The 15,899-nt window shown below is 37.0% G+C and overlaps 1 protein-coding gene across 3 annotated transcripts in view; it reads left to right on the top strand.

Annotated features, from left to right (window-relative positions):
• Positions 1 to 15,899, top strand: part of UBR5 (ubiquitin protein ligase E3 component n-recognin 5) — a 140,330-nt gene that overhangs the window by 100,754 nt on the left and 23,677 nt on the right. For all 3 annotated transcript variants that reach the window (XM_069600429.1, XM_069600430.1, XM_069600428.1), the window contains exons 26-42: positions 3,900 to 3,997; positions 4,636 to 4,784; positions 5,102 to 5,193; positions 6,032 to 6,178; positions 6,272 to 6,390; positions 6,481 to 6,607; positions 6,690 to 6,819; positions 7,711 to 7,871; positions 7,990 to 8,229; positions 9,914 to 10,037; positions 10,653 to 10,764; positions 11,780 to 11,911; positions 12,277 to 12,534; positions 13,047 to 13,315; positions 13,489 to 13,700; positions 14,474 to 14,704; positions 15,183 to 15,256. In XM_069600429.1, the coding sequence (XP_069456530.1) occupies positions 3,900 to 3,997; positions 4,636 to 4,784; positions 5,102 to 5,193; positions 6,032 to 6,178; positions 6,272 to 6,390; positions 6,481 to 6,607; positions 6,690 to 6,819; positions 7,711 to 7,871; positions 7,990 to 8,229; positions 9,914 to 10,037; positions 10,653 to 10,764; positions 11,780 to 11,911; positions 12,277 to 12,534; positions 13,047 to 13,315; positions 13,489 to 13,700; positions 14,474 to 14,704; positions 15,183 to 15,256 (2,675 nt within the window). The remainder of the gene's footprint in view (positions 1 to 3,899; positions 3,998 to 4,635; positions 4,785 to 5,101; positions 5,194 to 6,031; positions 6,179 to 6,271; positions 6,391 to 6,480; positions 6,608 to 6,689; positions 6,820 to 7,710; positions 7,872 to 7,989; positions 8,230 to 9,913; positions 10,038 to 10,652; positions 10,765 to 11,779; positions 11,912 to 12,276; positions 12,535 to 13,046; positions 13,316 to 13,488; positions 13,701 to 14,473; positions 14,705 to 15,182; positions 15,257 to 15,899) is intronic.

Here is a 15,899-nt window from a genome sequence, read left to right on the forward strand (position 1 = left end):
ACAAAATGATCATAAGTTTAGTTACCATCTCCCACTACAGAAAGTTATTGCAGTATAATTGATTATAGTTCCCTATGCTGTACATTCGGAGAAGGCAATGGCAGCCCACTCCAGTACTCTTGCCTGGAAAATCCCATGGATGGAGGAGCCTGGTAGGCTGCAGTCCATGGGGTCGCTAAGAGTCGGACATGACGGAGCGACTTCACTTTCACTTTTCAGTTTCATGCATTGGAGAAGGAAATGGCAACCCACTCCAGTGTTCTTGCCTGGAGAACCCCAGGGATGGGGGAGCCTGGTGGGCTGCCGTCTATGGGGTAGCACAGAGTCGGACACGACTGAAGTGACTTAGCAGCAGCAGCATGCTGTACATTAGGTCCTCATGACTTACTTGTTTTGTAACTGAAAGCTTGTACCTCAGTCTCCCTCACCTATTTCACTCATTCCTCTAACCCACTCCCTTGTGGCAGCCACCAGTTTGTTCTCTGTATTTGTGAGTCTGTTCTGCACAAGGCTTCCCTTTTCTCCACATAATCGCCAGCACTTCTTATTTGTTGTCTTTTTGGTAATAGCAATTCTGACAGGTATGCGGTAATGTCTTACTATAGTTTGGTTTTGATTTGCATTTCCCTGATGTCCAGTGATATTGAACATTGTTTCATGGGTCTCTTGGCCGTCTGTTGTATATATCCTTCGGAATAATGTCTGTTCAGTCTCCTGCCTAGTTTTTAACCAGATTGGGTTTTTTTTTTTTTATGTTAAATTGTATAGTTTGGATATTAACCCCTTAATGGATATGCCATGTGCAGACATCTTCTCCCATTCAGTAGGCAGCCTTTTCCTTTTATTGATGGTTTCCTTTGGTATTCAAAAGCTTTTTAGTGTGATGTAGTCTTATTTGTTTGATTGTGCTTTTGTTTCCTTTCCTGAAGAGACAGAGCCAAAAAAAACTTAAGACCAAAAAGAGCATTTTTTTTTCTAGGAGTTTTATGATTCAGGTCATACATTTAAGTTTTTAATCCTTTCTGAGTTCATTATATGTTGTGAGAAAGTAGCCCAGTTTGATTCTTTTGCTGTTAGCTGTACTATCTATGGAAAAGACTGTCTTTTGTTCTTTGTATATTCTTACCTCTTTGTTGTGGATTAATTGACCATGTAAGTGTGGGTTCATTTCTGGGTCCTCTATTCTGTTCCACTGACAGAATGTGTCTGTTTTGGGGCCAGTACCACACCATTTGATTACTGTAGCTTTGTTAGTACTGTTTGAAATCAGGGGACATGGTAAATCTAGCTTTGTTATTTTTTTTCTCCTCAGGATTGCTTTGGCTGTTTGGGATCCTTCATGGTTTTGTCTTATTATTTTGTGAAAAATGTCATGTCTGTTTTGATAAGAGATTGCATTAAATCTGTAGATTGCTTTGAATAGTATGGTTATTTCAGTAATATTAATTCTTCTAGTCCATGAGCAAGGTTAACTTTTCCGTTTGTGTCATCTTAAATTTCTTTCATTAGTGTCCTACTGTTTTCCAAGTATAGGTCTTCTACCTTCTTGGTTAGATGTATTCCTAGGTAGTTTATTATTTTTGATTATAAGTGGGACTGTTTCCTTAATTTCTTTTTCTGATAGTTTGTGGTTAGTGTATAAAATGCAACAGATTTCTGCATATTACTTTAGTTTCCTGCAACTTAATTCATTTATTTGTTCTAATTGCTTTTTGGTGGCATCTTTAGAATTTTCTGTATGTAGTATATATCATCTACAAATAGTGGTAATTTTACTTCTTTCCAATTTGGATACTGTTTTGTTCTTTTTCTTGTGTAATTGCTGTGGCTAGGACTTAAAATACTTGTTGAATAAAAGTGGTGAGAGTGGGTATCCTTGTTTGATCTGAGAGGACTTGCTTTCAACTTTTCACCTTTTATTATGATATTAGCTGTGGGCCTGTCAGTTCTAGAGAGTTTTATCATATGTTAAATTTTGTCTCAGTCCTTCTCTATTTCTACTGAGATGATCATACTGTTTTATTTTATGATTTGTTGATATAATATAGTATATTGATTGATTTGTGGGTATTGAACAGTACTTGCATCCTAGGATAAATCCACACGTGCCACCCCCCCCAACACACACACACACACACACACGCACACACACACACATCCTCACATCCCACCCCCCCCCAACACACACACACACACACACACACACACTTCATCATAGTGTATAATCCTTTTAGTGTATTGCTGGATTTGGCCTGCTGGTATCTTATCTAGAGTTTTAGCCACTAGAACAGGGAATCCTGTGATTCAGTTTCATTCTTGATAATCATTCTGTTCGTATTTTCTATTTCTTTCTGATTCAGTCTTGGGAGATTGTATGTCTCTCAGTTTATCCATTTCTTCTAAGTTGTCTATTTTATTGGTGTATAGTTGTTGGTAGTAAGTCTCTTACGATGCTTTGTTACTTGTTTGGTGTAACTTCTCTTTGAATTCTGATTTTACTTATCTGAACTTTTTCCTTGGTTGACTCTGGCTAAAGGGACGCATAAGTATACTTTGGAGTAACAGGAGGGAGAAATGTGTTCATTATACAGAAAGCAGCCTTATGAAGATTAAGTTTGAGTAGAACCATGAAAAATAGGGAGAAGGAACAACAACGTGGAGAAGTATCAGTATTTTAAGAAATCATAATTCATCTAGTTCAGAGTGAAGGATTAGAAGAGAACAATTGTGAGTGGATCTGAAAAAAAAAATAGGTCAAAATCACCACTTTGGTCTCTGTTCTTTGGGTTCAGTGCTCTGAATAACTGCCTTTGTTAGACTGTAATATTATCAAAGTGGGATTATAAGAATAGTAATGAGATGGTGGTATAAAAGATTAAAATAGGCATGAGTAAAAAGGCGAGTCAAGTCAAGTATGTTTTATATGTCTGTTATAGACTTTAATATGTGTGTTGCAATAAACTGAATTACAGAGTTGTTGAAAGTGGAAAAGAAAGATGCATTAAAACATGGTTTAGGTGAAAGACTTCATGAAGAATCCACATTTTTTTGTCTGAAGTTACTTGGGACAGTGATACTGTTGGATGACATAGATAAGTTAGGTAGAAAGCGGTTTTGAAGAGAAAAATTATTTGAGTTTTAGATATGTTGAATGTAAAGTATCGCTGCTGCTGCTGCTGCTAAGTCGCTTCATTTGTGTCTGACTCTTAGTGACCCCATGGACTGCAGCCTGCCAGGCTCCTCTGTCCATGGGATTTACCAGGCAAGAGTACTGGAGTGGAAAGTATCCCTGGGAAATCTTAAATAGGCTTATCAAATATGCAGGTGTAGATGTTGGAACTGAATTATTGTGAGAGAAGTGGTAGTTGCTATAATGGAAGAGAGGGAGGTACAAATGGCTGAGAAACTGACTTTTGGGAAAATGCAAGGGTCTAGAAGGGAATAGAAATTCAGTGAAGAATATTTAAAGTACATTTTAAAGTGGAAATTCTTAGTAATAATAATAGCTAACACTTACTGAGTACGTGTTTTTTGCTAAGGAGTCTGTTGAATTGAAGTAATAATTCTTTTACTCTTCCTCAAAATTATATGAGATAGAGCCTGTTATTATGCCCACATCTAGAAAGTATTAGTTTATTCCAGAACCCTTGCCGTAGTCTTTAAAGTTCCTAAAGCCAAGAAAGGAAAGCATGGTTTAGAGACACAAAGATTCCACAGAAGTGACTTTCTTAAGATAGAATATGAGACCAGAAAATACCACCAATGATTTTCTTTGAGCATTGACATTATTTACTAAAACATAACTAGTTTTTTGTTTCATCTTGAACATATCTTTCTTTTATAATATCAGAAAGGAAAATAATTGATATTATTTTTATGTACAATTTTTCTTATTTTAGGGATGCAAGAGGTATGACCCCATTTATGTCTGCTGTAAGTGGCCGAGCTTATCCTGCTGCAATTACCATCTTAGAAACAGCCCAGAAAATTGCAAAAGGTAATTTATTTCAAGTTCTAAATGAGTTGCTTATTTTTTAATTTGACGAGATTCTCTTCTGTAATTGATTAGAAGCTATCAAGATAATTCTTTTGTGTATATGTATAAAATTCATGTACTTTTTTCAAGCATATATTCTGTCAGCCTGTTAACTGGTATTGGTGATAAAATTTTATGGAAAGAACAGACCAGATGTCTTATTGTTCTTTCTGACTGGGATTTACCGCCTAATAGAAAGTGTTAAGGAATATCAGTTCTTGCCATCCAGCCTTTAAAAGATTGAGTAGTTATCTTTTGAAAAATAGTGGCTATGAATAATTTATGTGATTATCTGTAATTTGTTAAATAGAGCTAGAACTTGAATCTTAACTGCATAATGTAGAGGTGAACACTTAGATGGCTGATGTTTGATGTATTTGTATTGTTCTCTTGTGTGGTTATGATGTAATTATACTTTGCTTTACTTTGCACCAGAATTGACTGGATTTCTTTGCAATGTTACCTTTGTATGTCATTTTATTTTATTAATATGTAGTAGTTTCTGATTTATACTGTGTAAATGTTAGAACTTTTCCATTTGAGGAAAGTAGTGCTTAAGTTCTTTCTTGATGTATGAACTACTGTATTTTTAATCTTAGCTGAAGTATCCTCAAGTGAAAAAGAGGAAGATGTATTCATGGGCATGGTTTGCCCATCAGGTACCAACCCTGATGACTCTCCTTTATATGTCTTATGTTGTAATGATACCTGCAGTTTTACATGGACTGGAGCAGAGCACATTAACCAGGTAAGTTATTTTACATTTACCTATATTTGTGTTATCTTCAGATTTTCTTTTCTTCTCTTTGACCATCACTGGAGTTACAGCTCTTAGCTTTGGAAATGGAAGTCTATTGTTTAATTATGCTACTTTTTTTGGATGATATAAATTATTTTCGCTCTTCTGGTAATTTTTGATTCCCATTGGTGTATCCATTTGTGACTGTTTCCAGAGCATATTAATTTTGCTCTACTGTTGTTGTGATTGAATTTAGAAAATACCAGAAATAATCCTTTTGAGGTATACATATCATTCTTTTAAAAAGTATATCCTTTTAATTTTAGGATATTTTTGAGTGTCGTACTTGTGGCTTGTTGGAGTCCCTCTGTTGTTGTACGGAATGTGCAAGGGTTTGTCATAAAGGTCATGATTGCAAGTGAGTGCGATTTTAGTTTCTTAATGCTGTAAACTACTTAGATTCATACTGCCATATTAAAAATAGCCTGATATGCAAGAAATATGTGATCATACATTGTAACTAGGATCAGTCTTTTAGGAAACATATATATACAGAATATTTTTGTCTGTATTCTCCAGCCAAAGTCACAGGTCCCCTGTAGCGCAGTTGGTTAGCTGGCATTAAGGCATTAAGAGAGTCATGGTTTGGCCTGTGCCTTGTTTATTTCTTAAACTAAATGTAATAACCTTCATCTAGCAATAGAGTTGCTATGGCTAGTTTGTTAGTTTTCACATTCATAGACCTAAGAAGCATAAAATACCCCAGCACTAACGTTTGCAGTGCCTCTAGGTCTCAGTAGGGACATCGCCTATGGCTGTGCTATAGATGTAATAGTTAATAGAGAATTGGTTTGTAAAAACCATCTATTGTGCTTTAAAATAAATAATTACATGGGACAAGTGGAAATTTTTTACAGATACTATACTGATACTTATAATTTTTATTAAAAGAATTCTGGCTAATATGTTTATCTTATTTAAATATCTCAAAGTGATAATCTGCTTATTTATTGATTGCTTACTAACAAGTGCCGTCACTGTGCTAGATGCTACGTGGTGGTGGACAAAACAGTTAAGATGCCTCTTCTCACATACTGCTTTACAGACTATACCACTGAAGTGATCCTTGCTGCATTATTTGAAAGTTAACAAGGTTTCTCTTGAGTTTTAATGAGTTAGGCCTCTGTAATATCAATATAGACCTTTGTATTTTTAAAAAATTTCTGTGTTTGTACTTGTATATGAATTCTTTCTAGACTCAAACGTACATCACCGACAGCCTATTGTGATTGTTGGGAGAAATGTAAATGTAAAACTCTAATTGCTGGACAGAAATCTGCTCGTCTTGATCTACTTTATCGCCTGCTCACTGCTACTAATTTGGTCACTCTGCCAAATAGCAGGCAAGTCGTGGGATTTTTAGGACATAAATTAAGTTGTGAAAGCACAGCATAGGTAAGTAGCCCTCTTCCTCATAACAATGTTCTGTCTTGCAGAGGAGAGCACCTCTTACTTTTTTTAGTGCAGACAGTTGCGAGGCAGACGGTGGAGCACTGCCAGTACAGACCTCCTCGAATCAGGGAGGATCGTAACCGGAAAACAGCCAGTCCTGAAGGTGAGTTGATTTGACACTTATGACACCTAGGAAAATCAGTATGTGTATTTCTGCACACGAATTACCCACAATTTCTTCTTTTCTTTGTAGATTCAGATATGCCTGACCATGATTTAGAGCCCCCAAGATTTGCCCAGCTTGCTTTGGAGCGTGTTCTGCAGGACTGGAATGCTTTGAAATCTATGATCATGTTTGGGTCACAGGAGAATAAAGACCCGTATGTATCCATTGAAAGTTTTTTAGACTCATTTCCTGTGTTAGTGTAGGCAGTTACAGTGCATTCTTTCTTTCCCCTCAAGTCTCAGTGCCAGCAGCAGGATAGGCCATCTTTTGCCAGAGGAGCAAGTGTACCTCAATCAACAAAGTGGCACAATTCGGTTGGACTGTTTCACTCACTGCCTTATAGTCAAGTGTACAGCAGACATTTTGGTAAGTCCTTTGAATGGTTATTTACAAGCACATGAAAAAGGTATGTGTTACATAGTTTCCCATAATTTTACTAATTCGAGCTCCCATGTACCAGTAAGCACTCATTAAATACTACATTAAGGGGGATGGAATTTTGGAGGTGATTTAAATTTCTCATTTTAAATTAATCAGTGAGAGCTCCTTTTTTTCATTCTAAATAGAAATCCTAGAGTGTATTAAAAATACAGTATAAAAATGTGTGAAGCAGGGTTCTAAATTAGTAATAACTCAGTGCAGATTTTTTAAAAATATCTCCTTTTGCTGTGAATTTAGAAAAGAGTGTAAACTGTTAAACCCACTGCTGGAGAGATTATGGCAAAAAGAACATACTTGTACACTGATGAGGTGACCCTTCTTTTGGTACTCCTTTGGAAAACAACTTGGCAGTGTCAGGAGCCATAAAACTAACGTTGCCCTTAGAAACTGTCCTAAAGAAGTTATCTATGGTATGAGAAAGAGAAATATTGTGTCATAAAACAATATGAAATGGATGGGATTATGAATTCATTAAAATAAACATCTGAGTCTACTTTGATGTTATTTTAAGTACTCTATATATTGAGTGAAGTATATTCTTTCTTTGATTGGACATATTAGGTATTGGTCTTCTAAATATTAGTTGTTACACATAGGAGTTTAAGGCAAGAAACAAGAAATCAGACATTTGAGACCCACTATAAGTCAAGCATAGTAGTGGGCATGTGGCACAAAGTTAATCACTGGCATTGTATTGATTCAATACATTTTTATCATGAAATGTTAATATTGAAAACATGTTAGAAATTTTTATTTATGAATGCCTACATCTTACAAGATGTCTCAACATTAACAGAATGATTACTGGTTTTAAAGCTTTTAGATACTCTGCTAGGTACACTAGTAAAAGAACTCCAGAACAAGTACACACCAGGACGTAGAGAAGAAGCGATTGCTGTGACAATGAGGTTTTTGCGATCAGTTGCAAGAGTTTTTGTCATTCTCAGTGTGGAAATGGCTTCATCTAAAAAGAAAAAGTAAGGCATTCTTTTTGATTTTGGCTTTTGTATTTTTTACGCACATTTTTTGTGTTAATGATAAAATTATGTATATGAAAAGATTCAGAAGATTTCTGTATTTCCCTTTTTGCTCTAGCAACTTTATTCCACAGCCAATAGGAAAATGTAAGCGTGTATTCCAAGCACTGCTGCCTTACGCAGTGGAAGAACTGTGCAATGTGGCAGAGTCACTGATCGTTCCTGTCAGAATGGGTATTGCTCGTCCAACTGCCCCTTTTACTCTGGCAAGCACCAGCATAGATGCCATGCAAGGCAGTGAGGAGTTATTTTCAGTGGAGCCACTGCCACCACGGCCATCATCTGATCAGTCTAGCAGGTAGATTTCTATCTGGTAACACATTCTGATTATTTCTCTGCAAATAATTATTTCTCTGCAAGTTACAGATGTTACTAAAATCTAAAACTAAACTAAACCTGAGGCATAGGCATTCTGGTTATGTACAGGATCATTTGTTTAACAAATGGTAAAGATTTTATCTTGTTTGGAACATGTGAAAAGCACTTTAAAAACTATATGTCTGTACATTTAAAGTAATAGACATATAATGGAGGGGGGTGCGATTTGGTTGGTTTGTTTGTTCAGAATGGCACTTTTTATTATACCAAAAAAGTAATCAGGTGAGAAAGTTTACTTTAGGCTTCTGTGCTTCATTACTTTTGTCTTTTTTCTTACCTTTAAATATAGCGTGCTAGAAGGCCAAGCTGAAGAATGAAAAGACGTCTTACCTTTCTCTGTGTCCAAAGCTTTGGGCAAGGGGGCAGGTTATTATATAATCTAAATAACAATAGAATGATGGAATTTTAAAATATTCTGTGCACTCATACAGTAGTGGTCCCCAGCCTTTGTGGCACCAGGGACCGATTTTGTGGCAGACAGTTTTTCCGTGGACTGGAGTAAGGATAATTTAAGCACTTTACATTTATTGTGTATTTTATTTCTGTTATTATTACATAACTCCACCTCAGACCATCCCACATTTGATTCTGAGGTTCGGGGATCCTTCTTATGGGATAAGACTAAAACAATTCAATTCTAGTTACAGCATTGATCTTAAATCTCATTTTTCCATTTGTTTAATAGTTTACCTAACTAGGCTCTAAGTTGGCTGAGTCAGAGTGTTTAGCAACTGAAATATTCTGATGTCTTTTATCACAGTGCTTCTCAAATTTTAACATGCATGCAGAACTCTTGGGTGTCTTACTAAAATGCAGAGGCTGATTCTGGAGGTCTGGGTGGGGCCTGAGAGTCTGTATTGCTTGTGGACTCGCAGATAGGACCGTGCCAGTACTGCTGCTCTCAAGGCCGCACTTTTGAGTTGCAGAGTTTCTAAGATGTGCAAGAGACGTCTTAAACATCTTTTATAATGGAGACATCTGTCCATTCTTGGCTGTTTCCGAGTCACATTTTTAAGAAAGCAAAATTACTGGGTTGGCCAGAAAATTCGAACTTTTTGGCCAACCCAGTATTTTGCCACCCCATCTTTTGTTATGATTTATTTTATAATTGTACTTCTGAACTTATTTTTTTCCCCACACTCATCAGCAAGTCAGTGGTTAATAAGCTGATGCAAAGTAGGTCATGTTAGTCAAGTCTCTTAAAGAGTAGGTTACTTGTAAATAAGGGACTCTCCATAGTGGGTGAATGCTGCTACCAGAGCCTTTGGAAGTTGAAAGGTTTAGCAATGGAAAAGGAAACATTGTCTCTGTAGAAATATTTCAGTGGGGAGAACGGGGAAAAGTATGCATTAACACAGACTGGAAATGCCTTACTACTAAAAAGTAAAAACCATTCTGAGATTTATAAGTTAAATCTTAGGTAAGATGATTTCTTTGGGGCTACACATTTTCTGATATACCATAGATTAATTATTGTTGCTTTCCAAGAAACATTCGGTCAGATTGGAAAGAGCAGGTTGTGAACCACATTGAATAACTCTGAGGGGTCTGCGCTGTCTGTCAGGGTGGTGGCCGCAGCGTGCTCACAAGCTGCTTCCTTACAGCTCCAGTCAGTCTCAGTCGTCCTACATCATCCGGAACCCACAGCAGAGGCGCATCAGCCAGTCACAGCCTGTCCGCGGCCGGGATGAAGAACAGGATGACATCGTTTCAGCAGATGTGGAAGAGGTGGTTTCAGTTGTTCTAACTGTGGTACATGAGAGGCTTTTATTTGGGAGGGAAGGGGAAAGTAGTCACTAGAAGTTTTATTAACGGTAGCTTACCACTGTTACATGTGTGTGCTTCTACCTTTTAGACTTCGGTTATATGTTCTCATTTGTAGTTACACATATTAAAATATGTTAGTAATCCTTGTTTCATTGGCTAATGAGAAATTAGAAATAAACGTAACTCTACTTAAGGGTTCACAGAAAAGATATTCTCAATGTTAAAAATGTTTCAGTAGTTTTGTGCAGTGTATTCAGAGGTAGAGAGGCTGCTGCATATTTATTATATAAATTTTATAATTGCCAAAGTTTAAAAAACATATATTCCCCACACAGTTTTTATATTTCTAATTTTAAGCTTTTGTGTATGGATAGTAATCAAACTTTGGGATATGTTGGCATAATTTTTTATACCAAATTTTTGCTAGCAAATGAAAAATTTCAAAACTACTTAGTGTTACAGTTCCCTGTAGTTAGTGATCTTTGTATTTTAGTTACTAAATGCTGTGGGGGAATACTGGTAGAGATGTGGGTTTATTATGTACTTTGATTGTCTACAAATAAGATCTGGATTTAGGTTGAGGTGGTGGAGGGTGTGGCTGGAGAAGAGGATCACCATGACGAACAGGAAGAACATGGCGAAGAAAATGCTGAGGCAGAGGGACAGCACGATGAGCATGATGAAGACGGTAAGCAGGTTATTGGCGAAATTACCTGTATGAGAAAACCGGGTGCCTTTAAAGAGGTACTAATACCGAGGAAATAGTACTTAATGTATAGTGAAACGTTCAGCATACTTCTGCCAGGGGATTCTGTAGTATCTGACAGACTTTTACATACAGAAATATAAATACTGGATTAGCCAAAAAGTTCACTTGGGCTTTACCACATCTTCAGAAAACCCAAGCAAGCTTTTTGGCCAACCCAATGTATAGACTTTTATATGTTTACATGTATAAAATAATTTATCATCTCTCCATTTACCATTTGGTTTACACTTTCTATTTTCTTAAAAGTCTTTTAAAATCAAAATAATCATAACCAACATAACATTTGAAAATTGAGGTAAGGGAAGACAACCCATAATCCCACCCAGACGCTAACAGTTTTTACTTTCAGTCCTCCCCTGTACTGCCCCATTCTCATGCGTGTCTTTCATATTATGTGTAAATTTTTTATTTTGATTTTTCATGTAGGCCTTTTTGCTCCATAGCCGTCATCCTTCTTAATAGCCATAGGATAGGCTTCTGGGGATCACCTTTATTGAGGTTTAATTGACATGCCGTAAACTATACATGTTGAAAATTCATAACTTAGTATGTTACGACATTTGTGTATATACAGTGAGATACAAAGGATACACGTTTATTAGCCTTCTTCCCCTCTTGGAATCCCAATATGTAAAATTGATGAAAATGAAGCAGTGGCCCTAACCCTGAGCTCTGTCCACTTGTTGAAGTCCTCCTGCCTAATATTTTTTACCTAAGGCTATGCAGGCCAAATTTTGTGTCTGTGTTCACTGAGTACCATGATTTACCTGGTCATTCTTCTGCTAAGTGGGCAGTTATGCATACTCTAGCATTATCAGTCCTCTCTGCCCCGCTCCCTTCCCTTCCCACCCTTATAGTATTCTGTCTTATCAGCCTGTCTTGATCGATAGTGTGTTTGTACCTTATTTTCTTGTTATTTAAATATATTTGCTAGGGAGCGACATGGAGCTGGACTTGTTAGCAGCAGCTGAAACAGAAAGTGACAGTGAAAGTAACCATAGCAACCAAGATAATGCTAGTGGGCGTAGAAGTGTTGTCACTGCAGCAACTGCTGGCTCAGAAGCAGGTATGTTACCTTCTTTCTAGCAGTTTTCTTGCTTACACTAAGGTTGTGTGTGAAGAATTGGTTAAACTGCTCAGTATGATATTCCCAAGGGTGGCTAACCCTTTTTTTAAAACTTTGTTTCTCTAGAGATATTAGTGAAGAAGATTATTATTTCAGTGACTCTTTTTTCTGTTTCATTTTTCTGATTTTTAAATAATGAATTAAAGGTTCACTGAAGAGTTCCAGAATATTTCAGTGATGGGTTTTGTGAAATATTGGACATAGTCTGGCATTCTGTTTAATATATTTTCCTAAATGAGGAGTACACTGTAATTTTAAATACAAACAAACTCACAGTGGTTTTGGTTTAAAAATTAAAAATTTAGGTGCGAGCAGTGTTCCTGCCTTCTTTTCTGAAGATGACTCGCAATCAAATGACTCAAGTGATTCTGATAGCAGCAGTAGTCAGAGTGACGACATAGAACAAGAGACATTTATGCTGGATGAGCCGTTGGAGAGAACCACAAATAGCTCACATGCCAATGGTGCTGCCCAAGCTCCTCGGTCCATGCAGTGGGCTGTCCGCAACACCCAGCACCAGCGGGCAGCTAGCACAGCGCCTTCTAGCACATCCACTCCAGCAGGCAAGTCTGTAAACTTGGTGTTCCTGAGAGTGCTTAAACAGGTTTAAAAGTTACACATTTTCCTCTAAAGAACAAATTAAATAATTTCATAATAGTTTTTCTTTGTTTTGCTGAGTTCAAATACAGAATTATTTACTTATTGCTTATAGCAGGGTTTCTCAGTCTCTGCACCATTGCTACCTTGGGCTGAATAATTAATTTATGATCATGCCCTGTAGGGTGTTTAGAAGCATCCTTGACCTGTACTCATTAGATGCCAGGAGCACTCTCTCCCCAGTTGTGACAACCAGAAATGTCTGCATCCCTGCCTGTGTCTGCATAGGGAGGCAGTGGCAGAATTGCCCTAGTTGAGAACATTACAGTATTAATAATTCTTCCCTTCCCCAAATTAGTGTGGCTTAAAGGAAATGCTCATTTACCATATTTACTAATGTAATTAACCTTTTACTTGTGTTAGAGAAACACTGTTAGCAAGTGACATTAATTTATTGTTGTTTTTTCTTTCCTGATAGCAAGTTCAGCGGGTTTGATTTATATCGATCCTTCCAACCTACGCCGGAGCGGCACCATCAGCACGAGTGCTGCCGCTGCAGCAGCTGCTTTGGAAGCTAGCAATGCCAGCAGCTACTTAACATCTGCAAGCAGTTTAGCCAGGGCGTATAGCATTGTCATCAGACAAATCTCGGACTTGATGGGCCTTATTCCTAAGTATAATCACCTAGTTTACTCTCAGATTCCAGCAGCTGTGAAGCTGACTTACCAAGATGCAGTAAATTTACAGGTATGAAACCACTGAAAAATTACTCATTCAAATATATTTTTTGGCCATATGTTATGAGAATTCCAGTATGATGGGAGTGAATGTTACAAGTACTTAAATGTCTATATCATATTTACTCTATCAAATTTAACTTTATCTGGGTAGTTTTAACTGTTTTAGTTTGGTCTTTGTAGAACTATGTAGAAGAAAAGCTTATTCCCACTTGGAACTGGATGGTCAGTATTATGGATTCTACTGAAGCTCAATTACGTTATGGTTCTGCATTAGCATCTGCTGGTGATCCAGGACATCCCAATCACCCTCTCCATGCTTCTCAGAACTCAGCTCGAAGAGAAAGGATGACCGCACGAGAAGAGGCTAGTTTACGAACCCTTGAAGGCAGACGGTATGAAATTCTTTGTCTGTTTAGACAGAAACCTTCTAGCCTAGAAATTGAGAGCTTTTTGATTGCCATTATATAAGGCCCCCTCTGTTGTAAAGGAGGAAATACATGCCTTGTGTTACTTCTTTTAAATTGTTGTGTAGTTGAAACAAAACAAGTTATAATCCAAGCTGTTACTCAGTTTTACGAGTTCTTTATATATTCTGGATGTAAGTTCCTTATGAGATACAGGATGTGCAGAAACTGTCCTGTTCTGTGGGTTGTCTTTTCACTTTCTTAAGGTGTTCTCTGAAGGACACATGTTTTTTAATTTGGGTAAAATCTAGTGCTCTTCATTTTCTTTTGCTTTTGGTGTCATTTTGGGCAGTGGTTTTCAGAGTATGGTTCCCAGAAGAGCAGTATCAGGATCACCTAAGAGCTTGTTAAAAATACAAATTATTGGTCCCACCCCATTCTTCTGACATTATAGGGCTGGGTCCAGCAAGCTGTTTTCACAACCCTTCCAAGTGATTTTGGTGGACACAAGTTTGAGATCCATTGTCTCTAGGGAAGGAGTACCTCCTGGCAATCCAGAGGACATGGGAATTTCTTTCCTTTATAAATGTACAAAACTGTAAATAATACTCAGTGATTCTACTTCTAAAGTAGAGCCCAGGCGTAATTAGCTTTTATTTATGGATAGTCTCAGTTCCTGATTTTGCATGTTTATAACAGTGGTAAATTTCACAATTCTGTTCTTTTTGTAAACATTTTCTATTTTTTTTTAATCCTTGTAGACGAGCCACATTGCTTAGTGCCCGTCAGGGAATGATGTCTGCTCGAGGCGACTTCCTCAATTACGCTCTGTCTTTAATGAGGTCTCATAATGATGAGCATTCCGACGTTCTTCCAGTTTTGGATGTCTGCTCACTGAAGCATGTGGCATATGTTTTTCAAGCACTTATATATTGGATTAAAGCGATGAATCAGCAGACAACATTGGATACACCTCAACTGGAACGCAAAAGGTATTCAAACCTGCTGTGAAATTGATATAAGAAATACTTGATCAGTGTGATCTTTATTAGTACACTGTCTGATTTTTGGAGTAGGGAGAAATAGTACAGGAATATTTCATGTAGGTAGGTTGGCTTGAGTCCATCTAGCCTTTCTTTATAGCTACTCCTCACTTAAATTATGAAACCTAAGAATCCATTTAGGCTTTTTGTTGAGATAGTTTGTCCTGATTTGTTTATCATGTTTCTGAGTTTGTTTAAGGACTCACTATTTCTAGATGTGATTAGCCTTTTGCTTCTTTTGAGCCTATTTTGTAATTGTAGTACATTTGGCTGATCAGTCTGCCATCCCTAGAATCTGAAACTTTTATCGCACTAATCAAAATTGGTTAGGTACTAAACTGACCTCTTCAGTATTTGTGTATCACCTTTGCTCCTGTTCATACAGCATGAAGTACTTCATGTAAAATGACTCACTTGTCTTTTTAAGGACACGAGAGCTCTTGGAACTTGGCATTGATAACGAAGATTCAGAACATGAGAATGATGACGACACCAATCAAAGTTAGTGCACAGAACACCTGCTCCCCACTTCAAGAGATGACTGCCTCAGTGTTCCCCTCCAAGCTTTTTAACTCCATTATTTTCTGTCTGGGTGGGGATTCCTCTTTTCTTCTCTATGTCCCGTTTCTTGCATTTTCTGTCCATTTTTCCCTTATACATTCTTGCATTAATTACTTCATAAATAAGAATTAATGAACTTTTTAATAATTGATATTTTTTGTTTTGATTTTGTATCTCTCCTTTGCATCTTTTATGTTTACTTTTACTTGTGTTGGTAATACATACATTTAAATAGAATTTTAACAGAACTTTTGTTAATATTGCTGCAAAATACCGTGTGTCAAGAAAATGGAACTCATAAATTTCATTGGAACTTAACAGTTAATGCGATTAAAAGAGAGAAAATATTCCAAATTTGAGAAATTTTGGGACCTTCTGCACTCATAGTTTTCTGACATTATTTCAAGTATAATTAAAATACTTTCCTAGTGCAGCCCACTTACCTGTTATTTAATATCACCTTGTACTTTATTACTTTATTCAGCCCTGGGAAAGACAGCTTTCCTTTAATTTCTGCTTTTTGAGAACCCAGCCATAGCTCACTGTTATTTTCACATCATACTGTAAGCACTGACAAAAGTTT

This window comes from Ovis canadensis, chromosome 9 (assembly GCF_042477335.2).
Source record: "Ovis canadensis isolate MfBH-ARS-UI-01 breed Bighorn chromosome 9, ARS-UI_OviCan_v2, whole genome shotgun sequence".
Taxonomy (NCBI): Eukaryota; Metazoa; Chordata; class Mammalia; order Artiodactyla; family Bovidae; genus Ovis; species Ovis canadensis.